This window comes from Euphorbia lathyris, chromosome 7 (genome assembly GCF_963576675.1).
Source record: "Euphorbia lathyris chromosome 7, ddEupLath1.1, whole genome shotgun sequence".
Classification (NCBI taxonomy): domain Eukaryota; kingdom Viridiplantae; phylum Streptophyta; class Magnoliopsida; order Malpighiales; family Euphorbiaceae; genus Euphorbia; species Euphorbia lathyris.
In genome coordinates, this window is record NC_088916.1 from 87,751,333 (window position 1) to 87,765,027 (window position 13,695).

At 33.3% G+C, this 13,695-nt stretch overlaps 1 protein-coding gene across 2 annotated transcripts; it reads right to left on the bottom strand.

Annotated features, from left to right (window-relative positions):
* Positions 1-5,344: 5,344 nt before the first annotated feature.
* Positions 5,345-11,357, bottom strand: LOC136235062 (protein DEFECTIVE IN MERISTEM SILENCING 3-like). 2 transcript variants are annotated; one of them, XM_066024581.1, is made up of 8 exons: positions 11,182-11,357; positions 10,099-10,200; positions 9,757-9,871; positions 7,629-7,866; positions 7,126-7,317; positions 6,735-7,052; positions 5,822-6,047; positions 5,345-5,741 (listed from the first exon to the last, which is right to left on the bottom strand). In XM_066024581.1, the coding sequence occupies exons 2-8, from the start codon at positions 10,183-10,185 to the stop codon at positions 5,706-5,708; spliced, it is 1,212 nt and encodes a 403-aa protein (XP_065880653.1). In that variant the 5' UTR covers positions 10,186-10,200; positions 11,182-11,357; the 3' UTR covers positions 5,345-5,705. The 2 variants fall into 2 exon arrangements, with proteins under 2 accessions (XP_065880653.1, XP_065880654.1); XM_066024582.1 differs by having other exon boundaries at positions 10,099-11,357.
* Between the last annotated feature and the right edge of the window lie 2,338 nt (positions 11,358-13,695).

Below are 13,695 nucleotides of genomic sequence, written 5' to 3' on the forward strand. Positions count from 1 at the left end.
TGTTGCATAGCAATAGAGTTCCAAGGTACAAGCAGTGAACTAATCTTTTAAACGCGTGGAGTTTTGAATTCCACTTAATGCTGCCACATGTTAATAAATGATTTTTTTTAAAACACCAAATGCATAAAAAGACATTAACATTAGAGGAAAAAAACAGGTTATAAATTGACACACGAGAGCAGAGCAACCAGTGTTTTCTGAAAATTGCAGGATGCAGTAAAGGGTAAAATGTTTGTAGATGTTAGCAGGAAACTCATTGTATTTATATATCTACTGCTATGCTGCAAAGTAAACAAGGCAATATATAGTTTCTGATAAATTAATGAAACAATCTTGCATACAGACTATGCATAAGCATATTGTTGTTGGATCAATGTACTAGCATTTCCATTGTAGTGAATAAATTCTGTAAATTTTCTATGTTTGGGATAGAAACACAAGTATACAATAGCTGCTGGTCTATCTCCTGCTGGCAGCTTGGTGGCTGGTCAAGAGCACCAACCATCTATAGAGTAAAGAGTATTTGCATGGTGTTCACTAAAGTTGTTTTTGAAACAATAAAGTCACTAAAGTATAGTTGGCAACACATTTAGACAGATAAAGAATATCAGAAATTAAGGAAAATACTCATTAATTTCAAAACATTAAACAGTTACCTTCAATGGTTTCATCTTGGTGCTGATAAGATTGATGATTCTTGTGGATCTGAAAGTATCATTTCTACTTTTGCAAGAGATCAACGTTCTCCATCATCTTTCTGCTCAACCATTCGGGAGCCACCTACCCTCTCGTTCCTCGTAGTTTAGTTATAATTTGACTTTGGCTCTTCTCAATTAGCCTTGCTAGACCGAAATCAGATAGTTTAACATGGTGTATGTTGCCTATAGTCTTCATTTCTGCTAAAAACTTTTTCTTGCCTGTAAATAAATAAATGCACTTTGAGTGTTACATTGAAAGACACATGCTCTATAACATGCTTTGGATTCTTCACTTTGACTACAAAACACACGGATATTAATCGATTTTTGACAGCCATTACACAGGGTCAACCAAACAATATAACTTTTGACAGCCATTGTGTCACTCATCTCAATAGAAATTGATAGCCAATATATCTATAACGATGCAGAGCATAATTAATAAGTCAGGTATTACCAGCAAATTGCAGGTTTAATTTTAAGTGTTTTAACTATATATGCAACCCAATTGATTGAGATAACTAACACATAAGCTATGAACTGAAAAATAACGAGCTTTAATCAACATTGTGTGTCAGCCCATGATGTTTCAGAGTGAAACTAAGTTTTTAAGTCCCTTCATCACTACGAGGGACAAGTCAACAGGAGTATAAATTGCAAAATTACAAAGAAAACAATATACACTATCCATGTAGAAGCATTTAGAAGCATGAAATTAGATATTTCTATTCATGTTGCTAATCAGCTCCAAATATTGTTCATAGATTAGCCTTTCATCATTGAATGACTTGTAAAATCAGAAAATGATGCTTTATTTTCTTATACAGAACATAAGACATTGTGATTATCTATCAAGAAATGACGAAAGAACAATCTGTAACCATTTGAGACCACCTACATATATTCTATTTAGTCAATCTTTATAACAAGAAGAAACTCTGGACTGAAATTTGATTTTTAATCAATCAAATTTCAATATATCTGAATTAGCATCCTGGAAAATAACACTAAAATGTATAAACTGTCAAACCATTAATTAAGCATACTTCATTCCCCATTAGTTTATATCCTTTGAAAACTTCCATCCTTAAACCAATAGCAATTCATATAGTAAATCCAATCTTGAACCATGATATTCGTGAAAAACAACTAACAAATGCAGCATTTGATCATTAGGATTCAGAAGTTAATGTGTGACAGTCTGAGATCTGCAGTTCTTTAAATAACATCACTAGCACACTTACAATAAATTCAGACACCAGCAGGTTTCCATAGTCAAATTCCTTTTTGAACATGAAAATCTCATTTTTGAACTCATATTAGTAAACTCAGGCAACATATGTATGACCCATATAGAACCAACTAAAACTTTGTTTAAAGGCATAGGTACATAAAAGAAAGAGACATTGATGAAGGTGGAAGAGAAGAGCTCACTAGTTGTAGTGTCGGAGAAACTTCTCCCTTAACGCAACTTCAACTAGAAAGTTAGGTTTTCTGCTTCGGAGAAAATGTCCAGGATGAGTAGCGATTCAGGTTAGAGAAGATAAGATTAGTGATTTAGGTGGGTATAAATTTCATGTTCGTGTGAATTTGGGTGGCACAAGCCATCGAATTGAGGTGTGGATGTGTCTGAGATTTGGGGCAAAATTTAGGTCGAGGAAGCTTTGTGTTTTGTCTAAGCTTTCACGGTTTGGGGCAAAAATTTCAAATGAATTTCACGGTTTAGGGAAAAAAATTTGGAGGGAATACTAAATTTTGGGTAATTATTTGGGGTACAAAATTTGGACCGATTGTTTGGGGGGAATTCTAAATTTTGGAGTAATTATTTAAGGAAAATAGTGAGAATATAATGTATCATTAATATTATAGTTAAATAAAAGGGATAAGGTACCAAAATAGGCTTAAGGTTTTTGGGGAAGTACCAATTTAGGTTCAATGTTCAAAATAGCACCAATATAGGCTTAACGTTTACAACATAATATCAATTTAGTCTTAACATTTACAATATAGCAACAATTTAGGCCTCACGTACAAAATAACACCAATATAGGCTTAACGTTTACAAAATAATACGAATTTAAGCTTAACGTTTATAAAAATATATGCAAACTAAAAGTAATTGAATATCCACAATATTTCGAACACTAGTTAAAATAATATTGATACATATTAGTGTTCAAAATATTGTGGATATTCAATTACTTTTAGTTTGCATATATTACATGAGTCATGGAATTTAGGAGCCATGGAATGGTTGATGAAAAACAAATATAATATCTTAATGGGCAAGAATACTAATTAATTGTATTATAAAGAAAATAGATCTAAACAAAAAGATAACATATAAAATTAATAGGAAAAGAATATAATATGGTTAATTTAATTATGACGTTTAGCTTAAATTGGATATATTTTGTAAACGTTAAGCTTAAATTCGTACTATTTTGAAAACGTTAAACCTATATTGGTGCTATTTTGTACGTGAGGCCTAAATTGATGCTACATTGTAAACGTTAAGCCTAAATTGATATTATGTTATAAACATTAAGCCTATATTGGTGCTATTTTTTATTCTCATTAAATTTTTCTTATTAATACTCACTTTTCTTGTAGTGGAAATATACAAATCGACGTCGTTTTGCATCTAATAGAATTAAGAAAGATGATTTACATAAAAAGTGTTTCAATTTTGACACATCTCTTGCAACACTTTATAATTAGTGTTCTAAAATTTCAAAGTTATGTGAGTTTGACATGTCATTTGCAACATTCTATAAACCATGTTGCAAAAGATCCAAAAAAAACATAAAAAATGCAACACATTACAAGCAACACATGTATTTTAGGTTGCAAAAAACCATATATGGAACACATTAAATTTAAATTCCTTGATTTATTACATTAATGTGTTTGTTCAATGTTGAGTTTAATTGTTTACAAGACATTAAGATTAAAAAGCCCAAAGGCCCTTAAAGTGGAAGTCAAGCCCAAGTCAACACATCAAGACCATTCGGCCCAAGAGTTCAAAACGAAGTCGTATCAAGCAAAACCACGACTCAACAAAAGAAGGATCGAAAAGCCTTCGAAGCCAAAAGCTTCAAGTGGAAGCTGCTGAGTTGGACGACAATGCAGTCTGGACAGCGGCAGACAATGTTCAACTTCTAGACAAAGTATTTCTACTTTGGAAAAAGTTCAGAAGGCGCAGGAAGCTGTCTCGTGGACTTTTCCTTAAATGTCGAAACATTCTGCTGTGGACTGACGAAGACAGAAGATGCAAGAATCCTATTGGCCAACGACGCTGAGCACGCCCAGAGTGACAACGACAGGAAGCCGTTTCCCTCCAACGGTTATTTCGAAATTCGAAATGACCAGGTGCCTCAAGTGTCACTATATAAAGGCCATCCATTTGCTTCAATCGATGCAGATCTTCAATTAGTCGAAACGCTGACCAAATTCATACTTGACGTTTCTGTGAGAAAAGCAAAGCAAATACCTTGCACCAATTTCTACATTATTGTGTAAAAGTCTAGAGTGATTTTCAATCATCTAAAGTGTCTTAGCAATTGTTGTTTAGGGCAAACACTTTATCATTTCTAGAAAAATAGAAAGGAGAGGCTGAGTACTCGGTTATAGTACTCAGCGGTAGATATAGGAGTGAGTAGAGGTATAGAGGCATGTACTCTTGTTATACTCAACTTCTATCTGTAAAAGGCTGACTAAGTAAGGAACTCACGCTGAGTTAAGTCTACTAAGAAGCTGAGTTCAGGAATAGACTCTAAGTGCTATTTCCTGACTCGAGTAAAGAAGCAGACTTAGTCACAAGTTGACTAAGCTTGTGTCTTGAATCTACTTAGTGACGCTATGTAAACCTTTTCATAAGAAAAGAAGTCAGCCTTAACGGACAAAATTTAAAATATTTCCTATCCCCCATTGGAACTAACTTGTCACGTTATAACGGACCAACATCAACTATTTGAAAAATGTCTCACTAATGGCCAAAAGTATAAATTCAAAAATCGTTTAGTTACTCAAGGTGTTTATCATGTTTCGGACGGCTCAAAATTATGATCTTCTACATTGTTACTTGAAATGAATCATGTCTCATTGTTGATCTATTTGAGTGCTTGTTTTCGAATTTAATTTGGTTGAGGACAAGCAAAAGCTTAAATATTTGTTTTTCGTCAATGATTCCATTACTACTAAATTAAATATCCACAATATTTCGAAATATTGTGGATATTCAATTACTTTCATTAAGTTTAAATTCGTATTATTTTGTAAACGTTAAGTCTATATTGGTGCTATTTTGTACGTGAGGCCTAAATTGATGCTATATTATAAACGTTAAGTCTAAATTGATATTATGTTTTAAGCGTTAAGCCTATATATATTGGTACTATTTTGAAAGTTGAGCCTAAATTGGTACTTCCCAAAAAACCTTAGGCCTATTTTGTTACCTTATCCCTATAAATTATGACTATGTTCGAAAATAAAAACATAGATGTTTTATTTTTATAAAATAGGATAAAGAGTTGTCACTTCAAATTTAATTTAATCTATTTTGACTATTAATTTTAAAGAATCGATAGAAACAAAAACTTAACATAGAAACTAGTAAATTATTTATCCAAATTAATCAAAAAGTATGCAAAAAGAAAAACCCATAATAATTTCACATAATGCAAAAACTTCAGGGTTTATGAAAAAACTTGTAAAAGTTGCTCCTACTTGAAGTGCATAACATTTTTAAAAACATTGATTATGAAGATGTTAAGAGTTCAGAAGTTGGCAGATTTGCTACTCCTAATACGAACCGGTCCTTACTGCACACCATAGATCGAAAAGGATTGTTTCAAACCATTGACTTTACAAAACCAATTGCTCCTGGTAACTGAATAAGCTGCCCTTTTCACGAAAAGAAATTTGTAACCCATTAAAAAACGATAACGGAATAGAAGACTTTTCCGAGTTGCTATCCTGACAAGGATTTGATTCCCCCTTCTAATATCATCTAGGGTTGAACCTATCCTGTCCTCCCTGCATCTGAAGCGAGAGCAAATGCTGTTGAAATCTGCAAAATACAACTCCAATCCAACTCAATTAAGATGTGTTCAGTGCAATACCTGAGCTGTGTTTGCAGAGGTTTCTGAGAGAAACTTAACAAACTCTTCCTTCTTTCTCTCAAAATTGAATCTTGCAGAATTCAACAGCATTTGCTCTCGCTTTAAATCCTCTGTCAACTTCTCCTTTTCCCATGTCTTCTGTTTGAGTTGATTCTCAGTTTCCATGTAGCTATCAGGTGGATTTGCTGATATGGAAGGTTTTGGAAATCTTACATCAACATCAGTCCTACGGAACAAAAAAAATCAAGAAAGAAGAGATACCAAATGAGAAATACACACACAACACGCGCTCACACACACACATGTAACTCTAAACATAGGGTATGCCAAAATATGTTATTTACTAGCCAGATGCATCGCATGAAACATAAAGGGCGGTCCAGTGCACTACGCGTCCCCGCTAAGCGAGGGTCCAGAGAGGGATCCCATCACAAGGGTCTACTGGGGGCAAGTCTTCCCCTGCCAATTTTTTTGGCAAGAGGTCGCTCCTAAGACGTGAACCCGTGACCTCTCGGTCACACAACAACAACAATGTTTACCATTGCGCTAAGGCTCACCCTTTGAATCGACCATTCTAGACAAAATAAGTATTTCTTTTCTTTTGTATGATAGTTGTACAAAAATTGGGGGAAGAAAAATCCATGCACCAAATATCATGAGTTGAATTTGGAAGGTCAGAGGCTAATGCTATGAACCCTATAGGTGGCCTATTATTATCGAATTATAGCACATACATAATTCTACAATCTATCACGATTCAGAAAGACATTTCTTTCTTAGTGCATTTAAACTACCTACATGCAGAAAGCAAATTCCGAAATACCACAAAATGAGATGCTGTAAACCGTTGAAATTCACCATTAGATCCGATTGGAAGACAATTTCATGTCAATAATGAAAGCAAAATACTTACCGATTCCCCAAGGAAAAGAAACCATTAGGCTTAATAATTCCTCCATCCAGTGAAATTGCTCCATCACTTATAAGTGGAAGAGCAAGTAGCATCTCCTCCCTACTTTTGTAAACTTGCAGGCGAGAAAAGAGGCTGTAAAATAGAGTCTCTCTGAGGCCATAAACATCGGATACATACAACAAATTCATGTAATCCACATGGATCATGTTAACAGCGAAACCAATAAATCCAGGTGGGCACTCGCCATTAGGCAATTTTGGCTGTAGAAGATCAAGCCTTCTTTGAGGGTCATCATCCACAAATTCACCACAGTAAGATCTACAAGGGAAAAAAGTTTGTAATTCAAGAGCTGAATTCCAAACAACAATAAAGAAAAGAAAGAGATACATGCCTTAAATTTTCGAGACAAATGATAAGAAATCGACCATCTAGAGTCCGTCCGATAGTAGTATCAAAGCCTCGAATTCCAGAATCACTATTTATATGGCCTTCCTTGTCATAAGTTTCAAGAGCTTGAACACCTTCGTAAGTCTTGCAAACAATTCCTAGCATTGTCTCTACTCCTAAGTACTCTGAAAGAAGCCTGCAATTAAGAAAGAATAAGTAAAAGTAGATTGAAAATAGTGCAGATAACTACGACAACTGCATTATCACGTAGCTCTTTAAAGCAAAGATCATTGTGGCAGTAAGTACGGAGGCATTTCACTGATTGAAAATAATAAGAGCTCTTGGAATTGTGGAGTACATAAATTAACTGACTACATTAGAACCAAGACCAGTATGCTATATTAGCAAGGAAACTAATCATAAGACTTATTTCATAGAAGAGGAAGACTCTACATGTTACATAGATAGTAAATATCAATAACAGATAACATGCAACTTCAAACTAACCTGCTAAGATTATCATCATCCACCTTGCCCAAAGTAGCAACAATACCAAGCACATCCTTAGTGAATCCGAGTTGAGGTGCATGAGTACCATGGCGCGTTCTCAGCTGACACAGAATGCCTGCAGCAGAAGTTTCATGCTGCAGAATCTGCTTTACCGTTTCTTCCTCACTCTGATTGGAGGAATGGCTTTCACTTTCACCACTAGGAGGTCTTGCGGAGTGATAATTACCAAGAATAACTGAAAGGAAACTTGTCGGTAGAAAAAATTGAAAATGGAAAAAGAGATATTATGCATCACAAATGATTATACAGATAAAATCTCCAAACAATTCTAGTATCTAAAAGTAAATCCTTCCATTCTGAAACACGGACTGGAAGTTGAGATAAAAAAAACTGCTCACACTATAAGTTCTGAGCTTTGGATTGAGTTACGGGTCCTTTGGATTGAGTTACGGGTCCTGCTCATATTATAATTCAAACTTCCTAAATAAAAATTCTGAAAATAAAACCATACCCCTATTAGAATTGAAACTTCCTAAATAACAATTCTCATAATAAATTCCTACTCCTCAAGGACTAAGACTTCCTAAATAAATAACAATTATGAAACTAGTAAGTCCTAAACCTAATCAAAATAACGATTTATTATGATATAGACTAGCTACAACAGTTTTAACATTGCCTTCCCCTACAAAAATGAGTGTGATGTCATGCACAAAGATGATAACTGGAGCTACTTCACCAAAGCATCAGTTGGTGATAGGATCTTCATCATCTGGTTCTAGTAAAGGTTCCTCCAGTCCTTCCAGCCAGTCATATCTTTTATACTGATGTCCTCATGTATACGATTAGTCATAATTATAACAAATCCCCTTAGTCTTTCGTTTCTCTAAACTGTCCTTCCACGGCTGGCCAGCGGTCCCATCTTGATAATTTCTCTTTTTTCATATACCCTTGGTAATTCAGCAGATTTATGCAACTCTACTTCGACCACTATTGTGCCTTTCAACAGTGTGTTGATGCTTACAAAAATGCTCACACATATGCAACCAACCAGCTCAAGGGATCATACGACCCATCAAACTTAGGAAATCCAGTTTTGAGAATTTTGGAAGCAGTCCTCCTCCTGCCGTCGTATTCTACTGTCCACCCCCTATCTCCTTCCTTGTTGTGCTAGATTGCCACTCTCCTCAATGGTTTCTAGTTGGAGTACCATGGCCTCCACCTTTGGCCTGTCTTTGCAGTATGAAGCTCAAAAAGGCTTCAAACTGTTTTTCCAGATTACTTGATTCACCCATAACTTGCACTAATACCACTTTGTTAAGCTCCTGAGTTTTGGATCAAATTACGGGTCCTTGAACCTTGAAATTAGAAAGTGAATCTTACTTCTTTTTCTTTCGAGATAGTATGATGAGAATTAATTAATGCAGCTCGTTAGAGAGAAACCCGGATCTCTATGATGAGAACTCCTGACCTCTGAATTTGTTTTTCAAATAGTACTTTACCAATGATAAAATGGTTCCTTTCTATAATAGTACAAAAGGCAAACTTAAACTAGGATTCCTATTCTATTAGATTTAACACTTCCTAAATAAAAATTCTAAAAATAAACTACTATCCTATTAGAATTAGAACTTCCTAAATAATAGTTCTGAAAATAAACTCTTATTTCTACTAATACTAAGACTTCCTAAATAAATGATAATTCCGAAAATAACAATTTCTAAATAAATTTACTCTAATTTAGACTAGTTACAACAGTTTCCTAACAACATCATTTTCTGTTTATATCAGCAAAAACTTTATTGAAATATCTTGTCTAATTAAATTAACTAAAACATTGAAGGAAACGGTGTATATGAATTACAGATCTAAACATTGCTACCACAGTACTTAAAGCACCTGGAGAACCAAGAATTAATGGCCAACAATTAAAAACAGGTGACTCTGTTGAATTTGTTAGGTAGCTACCATGCTTAAATTAAAAACCATTACACTACACAACATAAATTTGTTCTTAGTTTTGCTTGTATCCAAGTGAACTGCACATGCAAATACTTCTTAGCTGAGTAATCTTCAAGAAGAACTAATCCTCTAGAAGAGGCACAAAAAATAAAATTTAGCATACCTTGCAGATCAAGTATTGAGTCTTCTAATTTGTTTCGTTGACTTTTCAAGAATTTCAAGTTATCCTCATGCTGCTTGATTTGGATTCCCGCTGTGTGTAGATCATCTTGAAATTTCTGCAAAGGTTACAATTTAACAATTAGTTCTTTGACCTACTTTACATTGTAAATAAGCTCCAGTAACTTAAAGGATGTCTAAAAAAATACAAATTGCAATGTGAAATTTCGGCTTTTTTTTTTACAAATGTCAACTCCATAAAAATAAAATATAAATAACAGAAGAATTGCTTTTGATTTACACCCACATCACAACAAAATGTAAAGATCCTATGCAAACTGAAAACCTTAGAATTGTATATGACGGATTGGGCTTGCATAGAACCACCATTTTGCATTTCATTACTTGGGATAATACTAGCTTCTTCTTCCATCAGAGCTGACAAATCCTGCGGAAACACTCTATGTAAGAATTACAGCTAAAACAAAAGGATGGACTTAACATTTGTAACTATGAACATATCATCTCAAAGAGCAACATGACACTATGTTCCTTACACAAATAGGTAAAGCAAGGCACATTTGTATTCATCACAGTGCACGTCAAGAAACAATAAAAAGCCGACAAACAAACACCATATTTACTAATAATGGAAATAGTCATAGTAATCTTTTGAAATCTAAAGATGATAAAAGTCTAAAACATATGAAGCCTCAGACATAATTTCTTTATGGTCTCACTGCATATAGTGAACAAATTAAAAGCCTTCAAAGCTTATGCTCCCAAATAATATCCTAATTATTGGAAGATGAAGTCATCAAAATTAGCTGCAAAGTTTAAAAGTTCTCTGTCATTCAAAAACAATGGCTGACAATATAATTTCTTTGATAACAACCATGCAAGCATATACATGGCTTCTACTCTTCTACATGTCAAAATTTTCAAAATATAGTTCACTGAGTGAAGCAAAATGAATCCAGCCACACTAATCACCATCCTTCTTAGGGTCTCCAAATTTATCATTCTCATTGAAGCAATAATTCAAAGAAACTTCCGTGATTTTCAAACAGCAATTACAAAGAAAAATCAATTTCCAAGCCAAGAGTATACAAATTTCACCAGAATTACAGCTCTACTATGAAGCACCGATAGGGGTATGCATACTGGTGCAAGTATTCGAACCGATACGCCAAACAACATTTCTAAAAAATATGAGATACAGTACGGCGGGGATACAGCAAATTTTATATATAATTAATAATATATATATCATTTATAATGAAAATTCAAAAGATACACAAATATATAAATCACAAATCATACTCATAAAGTGATTATAAAAACACAAATAATACTCTCAAGTCATTATAAAACCACAAATAACATCTATAATATTAACTAATAAGTAATTAATTCATAGCAGATCGACCAGATGAGAGGAAAAACTCGATCAAAGTATATCGACCAGATGAGAGGGATCGACTTCAGCAAAGCAATCGAGGAAGACAACTGATTGCACAGAACCACTGAACAGAAAAACTCGATCAGATGAGAGAAAAGATTTAGCAATTTCAATTTTGTTAGGGTTCAATGCATCGCACAGGAGAGATTTTCAATTTTAGTTTAGGGTTCAATAGATTTCGTGTCCGTATATACTAGTAATCATGGGAGTATTTCATTTTAATCCTTATATTTTCTGAGTTTAAAAAAAAACCCTTATACTTTTATAGTTTTTACAAAAAAACCCTAAAGTATCCCCGAAGTGTCCCCCGCGTTCCCATCATTTAAAAAAAATTATTGTAGCATCATTTTTTGATGGGGCATCATTTAATAAAATAATATTATTTATTTTCTTTTTCATTTATTTTATATACATAAAAACCAGAAATCAAGAATCATTTAACACTAATAATCAATCCATACAAAATTATTTAACTCTAATAATGATGAAATGGGTTGGAGTAAAAACATTGTAGCAACATCAAAACAGATAGAGAATATGATGAAAACATGGTTTGATGAAGTAAATTTGATGAAATGTGTTGGAGATGGTCTAAGCCATGGTTAGTTGCAAACTGAAAAGAACTATTCATTAAACCCAAAACGCAATATTACCATCCATACGTGGTTCAGATCAACGCGGTTAGGTTTTGACATCAACAAATTTAACTTGTCAAAACTAATTTGTGTGACTCACTTATATACCAAGTAAAACAAAATTCACTTGAAATTATCTGATTATCGATTTATAAACATCCATGCAAAACAATTTTTCTTAGAAAGAGAGGAATTGAGTCCAATTTACATTAGAAAATTTGAATTATCCCAATGATCAAAGAAAATTAAGCAATTAAAAAGAACGGGACGAAGAATTCCTGAGCGTTAAAGACCTAGGATGGGCAAATATAACTATAGAATTCCTGAGCGTTAAAGACATAGGATGGGCAAAGAATAAGATAATAATTTAAATAGTTATCGAGTTTTGTCATTGTATTATACTATTAGGTAATTGTGGTTTCCTAAATACACTACCACTATTTTTAACAGAGGCGATATACGTGGTGATATAGGGATAAAAAGTGGCTCTTTATATATGTTGTTTGTTAGAGGGGGGTGTATAAGGAAGAAAGATGGGTCGAACTCCAATTAATTTTATTTTTTTTTATTTTATAATCATAATCAATGTATCTTCCACATTATTTTTTTTCATGTGAGACTAGTAATAGTAGATTGGCTCTCTGAACTTGTCCATAATTTTTTTTTAGCTCCATGAACTTTGCAAATGTCTTACCAGCTCTCTAAACTTGCTTATTCCGTAACAACCTAATACAAAAACCATAATACTAACTCGTGTTAAAGTGCAAAAATACCCATAATGTTTTGGAACAGGAGTAATTTTACCCCTAACGTCTAAAATGGTGCAATTTTACCCCTAACGTTGGAAACCAAGAGCAATTTTACCTTTAACATTGATAAATTGGGTTAATTTGAGAAATAATTCATCAAATTGTCTTCTCGGTCATGAATCTTGTCATCTACACTTCATACGTGCATCATTTTATCGGTAACAAATCACAAACATATGTTAGGATGTGGAAAAAAAATATACTATCTTTTGTACAAATTGGACAAAATAATTCAAAATTTTCACCAATTTATAAATTTTCTCTTGGCTACTAACGTTAGGGGTAAAATTGCACCATTTTACACGTTATGGGTAAAATTACTCCTGACCCAAAATAGTAAGGGTATTTTTGCTCCTTAACCCTACTAACTCTCGTTCCTCAATATTTCGATCTCTCAATCCTGCAACCAGGGCCGTCTTAAACATTTACGGGGCCCTGTGCTAAATGAAAAAATTGGACCTTATTCATTAGAAAAAATTAATACATTCACACATAACAATACTGTTTCTATAAAATAAAACAGAAAAATACTTTAACTTTATGGTTTGACATAATAAATATAACAAAAATAATTTAATTAGATATTGTATAACAAAAAGGGGAAAGTTCAAATAAAACCCATGTGGTTTCACTAATTTTCAAATAAAGGACTATGGTTTACTTTTTGTCAAAACGAGTACTGAGGTTTCGCACTTTTAATAATGCTATTAAAACTATCTTTAACGACCAAAATGAAAATTTTCAAGAATTAAAGTTGTTCAATGTCATATTTTTTATGGAACTACATTTTCGATTTTAGAAAATCATCTTTTTTGGAACTTTCTCTCTCTAAACATTAACTTTATCTCTCTTTACCAAACATCATCTAAATAATCTCGAAATAAAAAAGTTGAAGAATTAAAGTTGCTTAGAATATTAGTAATTCTTAAAATATGATATTTTTGAAGTTGTTAAGGGTGATTTTAATAGTATCAATCGAAAAAGTCCGCTAAAGTTGAAAACCTCAGTCCTCGTTTTGACAAAAAGTAAACCAGAGT

Excerpts from the sequence above, each read along its gene's own strand:
- LOC136235062 (XM_066024581.1), bottom strand. The coding sequence starts at position 10,185 with ATGGAAGAAGAAGCTAGTATTATCCCAAGTAATGAAATGCAAAATGGT. Across the intron at positions 7,867-9,756 it reads CTCAATACTTGATCTGCAAG|TTATTCTTGGTAATTATCAC; the intron begins GTATGCTAAATT and ends GTTTCCTTTCAG. Across the intron at positions 7,318-7,628 it reads GATGATGATAATCTTAGCAG|GCTTCTTTCAGAGTACTTAG; the intron begins GTTAGTTTGAAG and ends TCTTAATTGCAG.